At 56.0% G+C, this 15,922-nt stretch overlaps 6 protein-coding genes across 6 annotated transcripts; 5 read left to right on the plus strand and 1 right to left on the minus strand.

Moving 5' to 3' along the window:
• Positions 1-1,044: 1,044 nt before the first annotated feature.
• Positions 1,045-4,267, plus strand: ASPZODRAFT_137174 (hypothetical protein). Its single transcript, XM_022724233.1, has 4 exons — positions 1,045-1,499; positions 1,553-1,791; positions 1,861-2,714; positions 2,786-4,267. The coding sequence occupies exons 1-4, from the start codon at positions 1,428-1,430 to the stop codon at positions 4,138-4,140; spliced, it is 2,520 nt and encodes an 839-aa protein (XP_022577053.1). The 5' UTR covers positions 1,045-1,427; the 3' UTR covers positions 4,141-4,267.
• A 343-nt stretch (positions 4,268-4,610) lies between these two features.
• ASPZODRAFT_76489 (hypothetical protein) lies at positions 4,611-6,738 on the plus strand (the record flags this gene model as incomplete). Its single annotated transcript, XM_022730092.1, has 4 exons — positions 4,611-5,548; positions 5,627-6,026; positions 6,091-6,226; positions 6,275-6,738. 4 exons carry the CDS (start codon positions 4,611-4,613, stop codon positions 6,736-6,738), a joined length of 1,938 nt encoding a protein of 645 aa, XP_022577054.1.
• Positions 6,739-7,072: 334 nt separating this feature from the next.
• Positions 7,073-8,437, plus strand: ASPZODRAFT_155227 (hypothetical protein; the record flags this gene model as incomplete). The annotated part of the gene is made up of 3 exons (XM_022726186.1): positions 7,073-7,251; positions 7,297-8,062; positions 8,411-8,437. 3 exons carry the CDS (start codon positions 7,073-7,075, stop codon positions 8,435-8,437), a joined length of 972 nt encoding a protein of 323 aa, XP_022577055.1.
• Positions 8,438-8,751: 314 nt separating this feature from the next.
• On the plus strand, positions 8,752-9,610 carry ASPZODRAFT_76577 (hypothetical protein; the record flags this gene model as incomplete). Its single annotated transcript, XM_022730103.1, has 2 exons — positions 8,752-9,129; positions 9,197-9,610. The coding sequence occupies 2 exons, from the start codon at positions 8,752-8,754 to the stop codon at positions 9,608-9,610; spliced, it is 792 nt and encodes a 263-aa protein (XP_022577056.1).
• ASPZODRAFT_137178 (hypothetical protein) lies at positions 9,594-11,728 on the minus strand. The gene is made up of 2 exons (XM_022724234.1): positions 11,577-11,728; positions 9,594-11,524 (listed from the first exon to the last, which is right to left on the minus strand). Exon 2 carries the CDS (start codon positions 11,314-11,316, stop codon positions 9,766-9,768), a length of 1,551 nt encoding a protein of 516 aa, XP_022577057.1. The 5' UTR covers positions 11,317-11,524; positions 11,577-11,728; the 3' UTR covers positions 9,594-9,765.
• Positions 11,729-12,804: 1,076 nt separating this feature from the next.
• ASPZODRAFT_76651 (hypothetical protein) lies at positions 12,805-15,407 on the plus strand (the record flags this gene model as incomplete). The annotated part of the gene is made up of 6 exons (XM_022730112.1): positions 12,805-12,928; positions 13,003-13,196; positions 13,257-13,309; positions 13,364-13,586; positions 13,638-14,050; positions 14,102-15,407. The coding sequence occupies 6 exons, from the start codon at positions 12,805-12,807 to the stop codon at positions 15,405-15,407; spliced, it is 2,313 nt and encodes a 770-aa protein (XP_022577058.1).
• Between the last annotated feature and the right edge of the window lie 515 nt (positions 15,408-15,922).

A 15,922-nucleotide genomic window follows, 5' to 3' on the forward strand; every position in this document is an offset into this window, starting at 1 on the left:
AACACATGAAAAAGAAGAATTTTAAGTTAAGTATCTACCTCATAACTACCAGTGTATATGAGGGGAAGAATAAGAGAAAGTAGTGCCTTAATGATATAGCATGTTTCTCATTTAAAAAGGAGAAGAAAATATTAAAGCAAATGAATATTTATTAGGTGGCCACCTCTACCACCTTCTATCTTAAAGAAATGCCTATTAAAGCTTTACTTATATTTAAGGGTAATAAATGGCTGATTAATAGCATCCTAATATATACAGGACTATTATAGTATCTAGAAATTAAGGGATTATTTAGAATTATATCTCTTAAAAAGATATCTCATGGAATATAAAGCCATTGTTCTTATGGCCTGACCTAGGTATATGCTATGCTTCTAAGTAGTACCCCTTAGTTGCACCTCCTCCAGATTTTTAGTGATGGGCCGATCTGGCTGTGAAAAGATCAATAGCTAGGTAAAGTGGTAAACTAGGTACCTGGCTAAGATATCAGGCGAGTCCCTCCCTACTGCTACCCATCACACATCCCTCTCAATGGAACATAACTGACCAAAATATGCAAGCGACTAAAGACATCGAAGCCCAGCTTGATGCTACATTGCCCTCATCATCACTCCCCTATGATCACTAGGTCTCCTATCTAGGCATATAAAACCTTCATCTGCCATGTCTTTAGCATCAGGCGACTCTTGTATAAAATCTGATGTCTTTTGACCACAGAAACTAAGGTTAAATAACTATACTATTAGTAGCTGAATGGTCTAGGCAGTGTCTCGTCCAGCACGGCATCTCTACCTTCTGTCCACTTGGTTGTTTCTAGTGGCTCGGGCAGGACTGCTTAATCTATTTACTCTATAGTATATCAGTCCTCCACTGCCTTCTCTTATTCAATGATCGACTCTACTATATTAACCTTTTCTCCCTCATCACCGCCATCAAAGTTGACAAGCTATCTCAAGTTGTACAGGAAGTGCTGCCTGATTCCTAGGGCATACATCTGCCTAGGGTTTCTGCCTGAGGCGAATATTATGATTCCTTCCCTCACATGACCAGACAACTCCCGAAGTTTAGCCGGTCTCCTCCCCACCGCAACTTCTGGACCGCCATCCAACCTGCCTCCTTCGAGCCCCTTCACCGGCCCCAACTCCACTGCTGCCAGCTGCGACTCTCCGACTGCTGCAAATCCACGCCGTTTCCCACTCTCTGACGACGGTCGGCCCGACCATCCAGCCTACCGCCTGGCAGAACTCCGGCAATCGGTGGGTGGTTTCGGGTAAACCCCGCGTGCCTGCGAAGATGGGGGGCAAGAAGAAGTGGGCAAGAAGGGTGGGCGTTGGGGCAATGGTATAAAGGAAGAGGAGGAGAGCCCCCTGGTGGATGGTTTCTTTGGAAAGAAAATCTCGCCACGGTTGGATTTTGCATACACAATCATGGGCGACGCTGGGATTCCTCAAGACGTCGACACTGCGGCCGTTCTGGCTTGCTTGACTTTGGAGGAGAAGGTATCTTCCGCTCTTTGCCTCTGCTCTTCTCTCTTCCTGAGCTGACAGAATAGATCTCTCTCCTGGCAGGTGCCGATTTCTGGCAGACCGTTCCCATCCCCGAGAAGGGCGTGCCTTCCGTCAAGGTCTCTGACGGCCCCAACGGCGCCAGAGGAGCTGCCTTTAAGGGCGGGCCGACCGCTGCCTGTTTCCCTGCGTCGGTTCTCCTGGCGGCCACCTGGGATGTCGATGCGGCCAAGGCTGTTGGAAATGCGTTGGCAGATGAGGCGCGCAGTAAGGGCGCTCGGGCACTGTATGTTTTCTTTTTTTCCGGTGGAGGAAGCAGGAAAAGAAAGCGACGTTGTTAACAGCTCTCGTCTAGGCTCGCTCCCACCGTCTGCCCACACCGACACCCACTTGGAGGTCGCAACTTCGAGTCGTTCTCCGAGGATCCGCTGCTGGCAGGCAGGATGGCCGCCCAGTACGTGCAAGGACTGCAGGAGAAGGGAGTCGCGGCGACGATCAAACACTTTGCCGCCAACGAGCAGGAGACCTCGCGCTTCACGGTCGATGCGACCGTGCCGGAACGCGCCCTGCGGGAGATCTACCTCAAGCCCTTTGAGATCGCCGTCAAGGAGGCCCAGCCGTGGGCCATCATGACCTCGTACAACCTGCTCAACGGCCACCACGCCGACTCAAACGAGTACCTGCTGCAGCGCGTGCTGCGCGGCGACTGGGGCTGGAAGGGCCTCGTCATGAGCGACTGGGGTGGCACCAACTCCACCATCGAGGCGCTGCAGGCCGGCCTGGACCTCGAGATGCCGGGGCCGACCCGCGCCCGGGCGGTTGCCCAGGTGGCGGACGCCGTGCGCTCCGGCCAGCTCGCCGAGGAGGTGATTGACCAGCGTGCGCTGAACGTCCTCGACTTCCTCAAGCGTCTGAACTGCTTCGTCGACCCGACCATTCCAGACGAGCAGGCCATCAACCGCCCGGACCACCAGGCCCTGATCCGCGCCGTGGGCTCGCAGGGAATCGTCCTGTTGAAGAACAAGGACCAGGTCTTGCCTATCCGTCCGGAGAAGCTGCCCAAAAAGAAGATCGCCCTGCTGGGGTTTGCCCGCGAGGCCCTCATCCACGGCGGTGGCAGCGCCTCGGTCAACGCCCACTACCGCGTCACTCCCGAGGAGGGCTTGAAGGCTGCTTTGGGTGACGAGGTGGAGTTTGTCTACTCGAAAGGTATTTCTTTTCTTCTTCTTCTTCTTCTTCTTCTTCTTCTTCTTCTTATCGCAACATGCTAACAAAAACAGGAGCACACACCTTCCGCCAGCTCCCCGTGCTCAAGGACAACGTGGTTGACGAGAAGGGCCAGCCTGGTTGGACTCTGCGGCTGACAGTGGCCGGCAGCACTGCACCGACCGAGACCAACGTCGCCGAGTCAACGTACACACCTGTCTTCATCAAGGAGACGTACGATGACTGCCGGGCAACGGCACACTTCACGCCGACCGTGACGGGAACGCACTACCTGGCGATGAGCGGACTGGGGCGGTCGAAGCTGTTCATTGACGGCAAGGAAGTGTACGAGCAGGACTTCAACTGCCCGGATGCCATGGCGTTCATGCTGGGCGGGTTCAAGGAGCCCGAGACGCGCTTCCGGTTCGAGGCTGGGCAGACGTACAAGATCGAGATCCACACTGAACGGCCAACGGAAGATAGCGGCTTCGCCCTGTTCGACGGCTACCTGGGCTTCCGGTTCGGGTTCATGACCGAGGAAGACCACGACCGTGACCTGCTCACCGAGGCGGTGCAGGTCGCGCGCGAGGCCGACTTGGCGATCGTCTTCACGGGCCACACACCCGACTGGGAAACCGAGGGCCAGGACCAGCACAGCTTCCACCTGCCGTCTGACGGGTCTCTAGACCGGCTCATCGAGGCCGTCAGCGCGGTGAACGCCCAGACCGTTGTCGTCAACAGCACGGGCGTTGCCGTCGCGATGCCCTGGCTGGACAACGTGCAGGCTGTCGTCCAAGCCTGGTTCACAGGCCAGGAGGCTGGAAACGCCATCGCCGACGTGCTGACGGGCGCCGTCAACCCGTCTGGCCGGCTGCCTGTCTCTTTCCCGTACGCGCTCGAGGACGCCCCCGCGTACGGGAACTTCCCTGGTGAGGTCATCGACGGCCAGCTGCGCGTCACCTATGAAGAGGGCGTCTTCATGGGATACCGACACTACGACCGCAACGAGACCACCCGCGCGACGGTGCTCTTCCCCTTTGGCTATGGGCTGTCCTACACCGAGTTCGCCTGGTCGGATACCGCCGTGGCCCGCCAACTCGACGACGGCGCCATCGAGGTGTCCGTCGAGGTCACCAACACGGGCGCCCGAGCCGGCACAGAGACAGTCCAGGTATATGCTGGCTCCACTGTCACGCAAACCGAACAGCCCGTCAAGGAGCTCATGGGCTTCACCAAGGTTCCTCTCCAGCCGGGGGAGACCAAGACGGCCGTCGTGCGCTTCTCGACGACTCAGCTGGCTCATTTCGACGAGACGACTGCCCGCTGGCAGCTCTCTGGTGGCGAATATACCCTCTCCGTCGGCAAGTCGGTGCGCGATATCGTCGCCACGGCTGGGGTGTCTGTCGAGGCCAACTCGTGGCTGCCATGATTATGTATAGATAGATATGACCTAGATTTCTGCAAGCTTGTTTAGCATCAATATATCTGCATTGTAAATAGAATACGATGCTTGGAAATATACATTTTAGAGAAATATAAGACAACAATATCCACTTAGCCAAATAACCAGAGGTAATAATAACTATTAATCCTAAGTGAACCTCCAATTGCTTATAATGTGGACAATTATTCTCTACTAACAATAACAAAGTAAAAAGTAGAAAAGACGAGTACTGAGTGAATGAAACCGCGCCTGAGGCAGTATCTCTGCCTGAGGCAGCAATCACATGACCCCCTGCTCTTTCCTCGTTGCGAGTCAGAATCAACCAACAAGCGAACGGTCTCCTTCTTTCCATCAAGAGATTCTTCTCAGGTACTTCCCTTCAATGAATAATCAGTATCAAGCTAATAATTCGCAGGACAGCAGCTACTTTCCCGGCAAGCGATCGGAAAAGTGACATGCCGTTGCCAGGCACGACGCGCCCGTACCGGTCGCACAAGATCCCAGCGTGCGATTTCTGCCGGAGACGCAAGAGTCGATGCACGCAGGATGTTGCTGACCAGCCGTGTCTCCTGTGTCGGATGCATGGGGCGGAGTGTTCGCGTACAGGCATGTCCACTGTGTCCAGACCGGTGACAGCGAGGAAACGACTGAGGAAGAGCAGTGATGCTGGGGAGAGTCATCAACCAGCAGCACCAGCAGCAGCAGGAGCAGATGACGGTACCCAGTCCGATCACATTGTTGGGCCTGCGATGGCTCGCGACGCACAGGTGCTGGGCCAGTACGAGACACACCCGAACCCGTACAGCGTGTACTCGGACGACAGCCGCAACCCGGTGGTGTACATGAAGGTGCCGCGGCAGCGCAACGTGGTGCCGTCTGGCAACGGGACGGCGGGTTTCCGGCAATTCGAGACGATGGAGAAGATCGTCGAGCCGCTGGGCGCAGAGCTGAGCGCCCTCTACTGGGAGCGCGTGCACCCGGCCTTCCCCGTGCTGGACGAGGAGACGGTACGCGAAGCCTACGCGCAGGACATGCTGCCGCACACGCTGGGCTGCGAGGTGTACGCGGGTGCGCTGGTCTGGTGGTCTGCCTCGCCGGTCATTGCGGCTTCGCGACGTCCACTCCCTGACGTGCGGTACCTGTGGAATCTGGCCGTCAGCGCGCTCAACGACGACTTCCTGGCGCCTACGTTTTCCACAGTCCTCGCCTGCGTGCTCGATCTCGCGGGCCGGCCCATCACCTCCATCAAGTACAACGCCGTCAACACCGGCCGTGTCGTTGCTCTGTCGCAGAGTCTAGGGCTGAACCGGAACCCGTCGCGATGGGGGCTGGATCACCGGCAGACTAGCTTGCGTATTCGGACTTGGTGGGCAGTGTTTATCCATGATCAGTGGTATGTATATACATTTTTTTCTATCGGTCTTCAGCGTATTCAACGCATTCAGCGTTTTCAGCGTTCTCATGCCTCTAGGGTAAGTCTGTCGCACGGCACCCCTCCTCATATCCACCGTTCGCAGTGGGATGTTCCCATCCCTGATGCAGATACTCTGCTTCTCGCCTCTTCGGATGGAACCCCCGTCTCGACGGCTCGTCGGCAGGGCGGGCAGTCTTTCATTGCTCTATGCCGTCTGACTGTCCTCCTGGGCAACGTACTGCCCATGATCTACACGTTACATCCTCAAAGCACGCCGGATGCTTCGTTCAGCGAGCTGCGCCGCCATGAGGCCGCCCTCGACGAGTGGAAGAAGGACCTCCCGGACTGGCTGCGGCCGGGCAGTCTCGCGCAGGACCGCTTGGCGGCCGGCGCGTTGAGTCTGCAGCTGTCGTATTTGGCGGTACAGATGTGTCTGTGTCGGATTGCTTTACTGGTAGTCATCTTTTCCTTAGAAATGCCCTCTTTGTGCTTTGGCTAACGGTCACCTCTCCATGCTATAGGAACTCCACCGGTCAGAGGCAGATGTTACAGAAGAAAGATCCTACCATCAATCCCAGTGCCGCCGTGCAGCGCAAGCAGTCATCGACTTTGTCGTCTCGCTGACCCGTAATGAGATGGATGCCTTCTGGCTACCATGTAACTATCTCCAGGCTTGTTTTGTGTTTAATCTATGCTAACCTCCAGACACGGCGTACCATTTCACCTCGGCCGCCACGCTGATCCTACGCTGCGCACTGGAAGCTGACAACGCCGAGACGGCGCAGGAATGCGTCGCCAGCGCAAAGACGCTCGTGGACTTGCTGCGCCGCGCGAGAGACACCCATAACTGGGACCTCGCGGACATCTGTCTGGGCCAGTGCGGGGCGGTCGTCGACAAGCTCTGCGACAGCTCCTTCCTACATACCTGGCGACGCATCCCCCACGAAGCAGCATCTAGTATTCAGAAAGACGGCATAGAGACGCCGTTGCCTGCCGCGCAGCAGGAGCAGCAGCCCGCACCAGGTGTTAATCTTGAAGGAATGGAAGCGAATGGATACGTTCCTGGTTTCCTCCCTGAGACAATGTCTTTTCCCTCGATGGAAAGCTTTCTGTTTCCAGACCTATGGCAGATGCCTTCCATGGACGACTTTGCTTATCGGGGTGGTTGACTGCCCACTGCTCCTCACAACGGGAATGGATTGTCCATCTAGACAACGACAAGCACTACATACTCCAGTTGACTCGGAATAAGAGCACTCAATGTCTACGGTAAGACGCCAGCCAGTATTAAAATATTCTCAGCTTATCAGAAATACTAATACTTCAAGCAACAGATCATCCCACTATCTAGTATCGAGTCTCCGTCGGTAAACTCCACTTCTGATTCGCCCGTTCTCCGTCGGAAAACATGAGGGGTAGAAGTAGATCCCATTCCAGGTATAAAGAGCTCGTCGATCATGGAATCATTCGACATTATTCCAACAACATCTCAATTCTCTCAGAATGGAGCTCCCTGAACCGTTTGCCAGCATCCCGCGGGAATCCTTCCTGTTCGGCCCCTCGCCCATCCAGGCGTTGCCCAACATCAGCCGCGCGCTGGGCGGCAAAGTGAACATCTACGCCAAGCGAGATGACTGCAATTCCGGGTTGGCGTATGGAGGGAACAAGACAAGAAAACTAGAGTAAGCCTGTAGACTGGTGGATATCTGTTTCCGTGCTAATGTCAGGTACCTTGCTTCGGACGCCCTGGCGCAAGGATGCGACACCCTGGTCAGCATCGGCGGATACCAGTCGAACCACACGCGGCAGGTGGCCGCCGTGGGGGCCAAGCTGGGGATGAAGGTGTCGCTGGTGCAGGAGAAGTGGGTGCCGTGGGAGGACCCTGTGTACGACAAGGTGGGCAACATCCAGCTGTCGCGACTGATGGGGGCGGACACGCGGCTGGACCCGTCGCCGTTTGGGATCGAGCACAAGGCGACGCTGCGGGCGTTGAGCGCGGAGATTGAAGCCCGGGGCGGCAAGCCCTACTACATCCCCGCGGGGGCGTCGGACCACCCGCTGGGCGGGCTGGGGTTTGCGCGGTGGGCGTTTGAGGTCGAGGCCCAGGAGCGCGAGCTGGGCGTCTTCTTCGACACGGTGATTGTGTGTGCGGTGACGGGGTCGACCATGGGGGGGATGGTGGCCGGGTTCAAGCTGGCGCAGGTGAAGAACGGCTCGCGCCCGCGCAAGGTGATTGGGATCGACGCCTCGGCGACGGTGCCGCAGACGTTTGCGCAGGTGCTGCGCATCGCGCGCGTCACGGCCGTCAAGATCGGCCTGCGCGAGGAGGACATCACCGAGGAGGACATTGTGCTGGACGACCGCTACCACGCGGGCGTCTACGGCGTGCCCGACCAGCAGACCATCGCCGCCATCAAGTTCGGCGCTGCCACCGAGGGCTTCATCACCGACCCGGTCTACGAGGGCAAGAGTCTGGCGGGGATGATCGACATGGTGCGCAAGGAGGAGATCCCCGAGGGGTCCAATGTCCTCTATGCCCATCTGGGGGGGCAGCTGGCGCTGAATGCGTATTCGGGGATGGAGTGAATAGCTTATACCGAGAATCATAGCATATGCGTGTACAAGTCCTCGTTGTACTAGAGTTTCATTTTTGTGAATGACAGTATATACTCCTACTACTTAGGTGGATATAGATCCAATATACCAAGATATATTCAATCTATCCCTTATACTATCTCTCTATACCAAGTAGACTATTTACACTCACAGGATAGATTCTCCTTTGACCTACTACTTACTATAGGACAACTAGTCTAGACTGCTGTCTATAGAGCTGCCTAGGACCTTACTATCTTCCTATCAACATGAGGAATATAATTCTACTTCTTCACTACTGCTATACTTCAGATTAATTCATATCAACTACTATCAAACTATTATAAAACAGTAAGTAATGAATTAATATCATGCTCTTCTACTTTATATATCCTGCTTCTATTGATTCTTTTCCGACGGACTTGACTTCTCCGATCCGATCCGTATCTGCCTCCGATTGGCCCCGTCGGGGAGACCTCCCTCACGTGACATCATCCTCCGTCCCCGATGCAACCACCGTCTTCCTCCCTTCTTTCTTCCTTCTCCCCCCTTCATCTCATCACTTTCAGGCTTCAGTGGTCGACACCATGAACCGCCTCAACGACGTCTACGCGGCTCTCGTCCAGCTCGTCCGCCGCAACCCACAGCTGACGGCCGCCACGGCCACGACAGCCCTGCTGGCATGCTCCCTCCAGCTCTACCGCGACTACAACCTGTTCCTTTCGTACGGACCTGGCGGACCCCCTCACAATGTCTACGGATGGCTCTTATCTCGTTTCCTGGTCACCCCGTTCTCGTGGAACATGTTCAGTACCACCATGTACGACACGAGTATCCGGCGCGGCGAGACTGAGAGCTATCTCGAGACTCCTCTGCCGAAACGCAAGGGCGAGAGACCGAGGGTAGGACCGCATGCTATTCCACAAAGACAGATGGATCAGTTTCCACCAGACCAGATGAGGGGGGTAAACGGCCTTATTCCTTGCTGCATTACCCCCACTACGAGTACTTGCTCCTCTGCTGATATCGTAGGAACTAATGAGCTCGTTCATGGCCCTGGCAAGCTCCAATAAGGAGAGCGTCAGGATCTCCCCCTCCAATCTGGAAAGACACACAGAAGCAATGTGGCTGGCCGATTGTATCCAGCCTACACCATCTGCCGCCCGCTGGACGAACGGCGAGTTCGCCCACATCCACGCAACGGGCGATCACTCGCTGCATGTCGTCTTGTCGCCTGCAGACGCCAAACAGGTCCTCGCCGCGGGATGGGGACAGCGCCATGCCCTCATGGGATGGGGAAGTCTGGTCTCCTACGCGCCGAATCTGCTTCATATGCCGACGGGGTATGTCTTGGTTTATGCCCCGCGGGACGAGGAGGAGCTGCAGCTTGTTTTGCGTATTGTCAAAGCGAGTATGCGTTTTATGACGGGGAGGGAGGTCAATTGATCTCTCGAGTGTACTTTACTGTCTTGGTATACTCTCAACTCTATGACTATTGTATACGTACATCCCTAGACTGAAAGCCGAGACAAAAGAAACGATTAGTTGAGAAACCGAGACCCGCCATGCAAAGAGTGTGCTCAAGATAGAGTAAAGTGTGGTCAATCGTCGACCCAGATGCCATGCCAGTCCATGTCGACTTTCGGATCATACACGTCAGACAACCCCCAGTCAGAACGGAAATCCCGGTTCAGATCGTGCCATTCGAGGTCCCTGATCTGCGTAGACTCGTCGTTGGTCGCGAGAGTCGGCGACTCGACTCGCTTCGGCAAGGTTTGCACGGGCGTCGGCAACTCCACTCGCTTCAGCAGGGTTTGCACGGGCGTCGGAGAGGAGGCCACTGGTTTCGGCGACGGTGATGGTGGAGGACTCGGTCTCTGCGAGTAGGGCGTGCACCACATCGAGTTGGACCGCCACCGAGCCGTTTGGTGACGGTCGGACGGCGACGGCGGCGACTCGTCTTTCATTCGGGGCGTGGTCGGGCGGTCGGGGGTGCCGCGGTGGTGGCGGCGGTTCTTCTTCCGCCGTTTCTGCCTCTTGGGGAAGTTCTCCGGTTCGCGGTCTAGCGCTTCCACGGAGGGAGACTTGCGTTTGCTCGGGGGTCGCTGTTCGCTGGGCCGCCCCCGCGCTGTCCAGATGGTCTCGTCCCTGTTCGCCTCCAGCTCCAGCTCCTTTTCTTGCTGTAGGATTCGGTCTAGAATCTTCTCTCCGTCTTCAGTGAGCACTGGCATGCTACTACCCGGGTCTTGCGGATCACTGCTCGGAGCTTCGGGCTCATCACTGCCTGGAGGAGTCGCGAGCTGGTCATTGCGGGGTGTCGACAGTGGCTTGCTCCGGATGCTCGGAACTTCGGTCTCACGCTCAGGCTCAGGCTCAGGCTCAGGCGCAGGCGCAGGCTCGGGTGCAGGCTCAGAGGCAGGGAAGGAGAGGGAATCTTGGCTACCCAGATCGATAGACGGTAACCGCACTTCGCGTGCTGTGTCGTCTTCTTCCGCCTCACGTTGGGTGATCGTTCGGCGGCGTGTACGAGGTGCCCGCGAACGGGATGCCCGGGAGTTGGAAGATCGGGCACCCGTCCGTCGCGCTTGTGAGCGGGTTGGACGGTCCACAGTCGTGTCTGGCTCGTGGTCGATTGGACTGGTTGCGGGGGAGGCTTGTTCTGCTCGTTCTGCTCGTTCTGCTCGCTCTCCTCGTGGCGACGGTATCTCGACCCTAGGAGACGGGTTCCTTTCAGGACGAGGCTCCCTCGTTGATAGGGCATTGTTTTTCAGTCGTTTTTCCTTCTGCACGGCCTCCTTGACGATCTCGTCAAAGGTGATCATCGAGCGACCACCCTCGTTCCCGCTCACCTCCTCAAACAGGCTGCGTCTGGTGAAGATGTTCTGCTCGAACTCGTGGTACTCGTGTCCCAAGCCCTCGAGAAAGAGATGGCTCCAGAGCCCGTCGGTAAGGGGAGCCGCCGGGTAGCAGACCTCAATCTCCTTGCGGATCTTGCGAATGCGGTTCGCATACTGTGTCACGGTATCCGGCTTGAATTTCTCGCCTCGTACCGGGATAAGAATCCGCAGTAGTCCTCGGTACTGCTCTGTTTTGTACTCCCGGCGGAGAGATCCCACCTCTTGTTCGACCACCGACAGCACACCTTGGCCCATTTTTCACGATTGTTGAAAATTCTCACGAGAGAGGGACACACACAAACGCACAGAGAGAGAGATTTTGTGGGTAAAAAAACAGAAAAAAGCGTTAGGGGTGAAGAAGGTCGCTTCAGCCACCTGCACTCTCGCCGCGCTCGCTGTTTCTGATTGGCATCTTTGCTTTTTCTGTTCCCTGTGCAACTCGGCGGGTGGACAAGTCCAAGACCTAGGCGAGAGGAGAGTTAGATCAGTCACAGAGCGTACGTAGCAGTGTTTACCGTCCTCCGTAGAGGACAGAGGCGAGGATTCAGGAGCGTACTCCTCGCTCTGTACTCCTCTACAGTCCAGCGACTGTCATAGGCATTGTCGTCGACTTGTAGTCATATCATAATCTCCCTCTGTCCCCTCTGCTCCTCCGTCTGCTCTCTCGAGCCGGGGTTGAAGAACTGAGAAGAAGCTGGAAAGAATCGCGTTCCTCCGTTTGTTTCGGTGAAGATCAGGTCAAGTGACTGAATCGCTGCCTGATGCATGCCTTGGACCTCAGGCAAAAGAATGCCTTAATCTTCAGGCCACTAGCCTGGCCCTTTCCCCTTCCGGTTAGTCTCTCGCACACTGCAAAATCGCCTGTTTCCTTCTTTCCCTCCTTTTCCCTCTCCTCGACTGCAGTTGCCGGACGTACGCGTGTCTCTGCTAAGCATAACAGACCACAGATCACAATCACCAGAGACAAAACCACGAGAGGTATTCATACTCGAAGCTTGGATCTCCCGACCAGGTTCCCCATTCCCCACAGTGAGCACCCCACTCGCATCGGATCCGTTCTCGATCCGACCAGGTCTGAACCCTGCTTCTGCACGCAGGGTCTGCTAGCAGATGAGGATGACAGAGACTGTTCCGTCCACGAGAACTGAAGAGAGTTGACAGTGGAACGCAGGAGAAGATAAAATGAAGTGAGATCTGCGTCGAGTACAAAATGCATCTTGTACACAAAACGCATCTTGTACCTCATATCTCCAGCAGCTCTATTGAGTGCGGGCTATTGTCGCCCCGACACCGTGTGATCATCCACTGCGGACAATAATCGGAGATACCCCGCAGAGGTCACACGCGGATGCGTCACCAGCAACGGCTGTTCCCTCGGAGAAGAGTGCCTGGACGGGATCTCCTTGCCAATCGTTTCCTGCTAGGGCAATGGCTAGCTCCGGATTCCTACCGGGAGTCGGTCAGCGAACAGACATTGCGAGGACGTATACTTGCGGATCAGAATTTTCCCACACTAGGGCGTGCTTGTTTATGGGCGGAATGATGCCATTCGTCTGACTGGTGCATGCCGAAGCTCTAGATACCTTTTTGTGTGGTGAGATGGGAGAGCGAGAGCGAGCGCGCCCCTCACGCCGCGAATTAGGGATCGGCAATGGTATATAAACTAGATGGAGCTGTCCCCGAAGCACCCCAGTATCACCAATTCTAAGTCAATTCGCGACGAGGACGATCCGGAGAGTAGACATGGTTGCGGGAACGGTTTCGGCGCTTCTGCTTGGGCTGAGTCTGGCCGGTGGTTCTCTGGCCACTGGTAATATCACCGAGGACTCTTACTTTTACGGAGAATCCCCTCCTGTGTATCCGTCTCGTATGTTTTCGCAACTAGACCATGCGTCTTCCCCTCAATGGATTCGTGAAATCGCGCTGACTGACCGATAACAGCTCAAGGGACAGGTGCCGGAGAATGGGCAGGAGCGTATGCCAAAGCCAAAGCCTTTGTCGCCCAGCTCACGGACGACGAAAAGGTCAACCTGACTGCTGGCACATGGTCACAGAACGGTTGTTCCGGGACGATCACTGCCATTTCGCGCCTGGGATTCCCAGGTCTCTGCGTTAATGACGCCGAGAATGGCCTGGTGGGTGATATCCCTCTGGAAGGCCGGTGTGTGCCCGCAGAAGCTAATTGATACACTTAGAGAGGCACAGATTATGTCAATGGATGGGCGAGTGGCGTGCATACTGCTGCAACGTTAGTCTTCTGTCCCTCTTACCTTCCTCCCTCCCCATTACTCACAGTCTACAGTTGGAACCGCTCGCTAGCACACGGACGGGGCGTTCACATGGGCCGCGAGTTCTATACCAAGGGTGTCAATGTCATTCTGGGCCCCGTGGTCGGTCCTTTGGGGCGCATGGTCCGTGATGGACGCAACTGGGAAGGGTTTGCGGCGGATCCATACCTGACCGGGCAGATGGTGTACGAGACGGTTGACGGATTGCAATCGTCGGGCGTTGCAACTTCTCTCAAAGTACTACAAATCAACTCACTATAGGAACATTTTGGACTGACTCAAACCTAGCACATGATCGGGTACGAACAAGAAACCAACCGGAGCCCCGAAACAAACTCGGAAGGCCAGGAGGTCCAGTCGGTGTCGTCCAACATTGACGATGAAACAATGCACATGCTGTATCTGTGGCCGTTTGCTGATGCAGTGCGTGCGGGCACGGCGAGCGTCATGTGCTCATACAATCGCATCAACAACTCGTACGCCAGCCAGAACAGCAAGGTTCTCAACGGCCTGCTCAAGACAGAGCTGGGCTTCCAGGGCTATGTCATGACCGACTGGGGCGCCCAGCACACGGGCATCGCCTCGGCCAATGCTGGTCTCGACATGGCCATGCCGCAGTCCTCCTTCTGGGGAAAGAACCTGACCACCGCCATCGCCAACGGTAGTATGGAGGCCTCCCGCTTGGATGACATGGCCATCAGGTGAGTCTACTGCATGTCTTCGTCGGGTAGCGTTCAGTTAACATATGGTAGAATCATGGCGACCTGGTATCTCGTTGGCCAGGACGAAGGATTTCCGACCCCCGGCATCGGCATGGCAGAGGATCTCTATGCGCCACACCAGCGGGTGATTGCCACCAAGCCAGACGAGAAGAGCACCCTGTTAGCGGCTGCGATCGAGGGTCAAGTTCTGGTGAAGAACGTGAACAACGCGCTGCCGCTCAAGTCGCCGCACATGCTCTCCATCTTTGGCTACGATGCGCGTACACCCGAAACAATGGACATCCCCAGCGAATCGACTGCAGCGGACAACCCGCTCATCATCAACCGCACTCTCACCGTGGGTGGCGGCTCGGGCACCAACTCGCCTGCATACATCGACTCCCCTCTGTCGGCCATCCAGCGACAGGCGTACGAGGACGGCACCTCGGTGCTGTGGGACACGGTATCGAAGAGTCCCGAGATCGACCCGACTAGCGATGCGTGCCTGGTGTTCATCAACGCCTACGCGGGTGAAGGGTACGACCGACGCGGGCTGTACGACGACTACAGCGACGAGCTGGTAGCCAACGTGGCCGACCAGTGCGCCAATACCATCGTGGTCGTACACAACGCGGGTATCCGCCTAGTGGACCCGTGGATCGACCACGAGAACGTGACGGCCGTCATCATCGCCCATCTGCCGGGCCAGGATTCCGGCCGCGCTCTCGTCGACGTGCTCTACGGCCGGGCTAACCCGTCGGGCAAGCTGCCCTACACGATCGCCCACAACGAGACCGACTACGGTAACCTGCTCAACCCGGCCTTGCCGGAGGGCATCTTCTGGCTCTTCCCACAGGCCAACTTCACCGAGGGCCAGCTCATCGACTACCGCGCCTTTGACGCCTACAACATCACCCCGCGCTTCGAGTTCGGCTACGGCCTCTCCTACACCACCTTCGATTACTCCTCGCTCACCATCAAGCAGTCTTCCTCATCCAATTCCTCGACCAGCAGCTACCCGCCAGCCGCGACCACCGAGCCCGGCGGCAACCCGCACCTGTGGGACGAGCTGCTCACCGTGAGCGCCGTGGTGAGCAACACGGGCGACGTGGGCGGCGCAGAGGTCGCCCAGCTGTACCTGGGTATCCCTAACGCTCCTGTGCGCCAGCTCCGTGGCTTTGAGAAGTTTTACCTTGCCGCGGGCGAGAGTGTGGAAATCGACTTCCACGTCACGCGGCGCGACCTGAGTATCTGGGATGTGTACGCCCAGGACTGGTTGTTGCAGGAGGGCCCGTTTGTGGTTTCCGTGGGGCGCTCGAGTCGCGATCTGCCTCTGCAGGGAACCTTTACTTTCTAGGTTTCCAGTATATAATGTCTGCTGCTGAATTAATGAATTACGTAATTCATAATATACTTCATTTCCATGGAGCCGACAGCTTAGATTAGTAGAAGAGTGTCTTCTGGCGTAGATAACATCACAATATTTATGGTATTTATACATTCCTAGGAAACTTATTTTCAAGATCCTCCATCGTTATTAAACATGGCATCTCCCTCATCTCGTTACTCCATCCAAATCGTCAATTCCCTTTGCACGATCTACCACTTCATCACTGCTGGCTAATATCCTGGGGCATGAGATAGACAAGAACACCATTCTGCGTTGGATAGAGCTGCCAAGGCTATCATCGTGGTTCTTGAGTTTTTGTCATCGTCTGTGTTTTCACCTGGCATGGTTATTGTTGCTTTTTTCTATTGTATCCTCTGACATCTTCTAGGCCACGTCGGTATCTCTGCGACCAACTGGATCTTCAGCTTTGCACGCACGCCTTTACTAAGACCCAGCGCAAGACGCATATCTTTTTCGGGGGA

The sequence above is a fragment of the Penicilliopsis zonata genome, assembly GCF_001890105.1.
Source record: "Penicilliopsis zonata CBS 506.65 unplaced genomic scaffold ASPZOscaffold_27, whole genome shotgun sequence".
NCBI classification, from domain to species: Eukaryota; Fungi; Ascomycota; class Eurotiomycetes; order Eurotiales; family Aspergillaceae; genus Penicilliopsis; species Penicilliopsis zonata.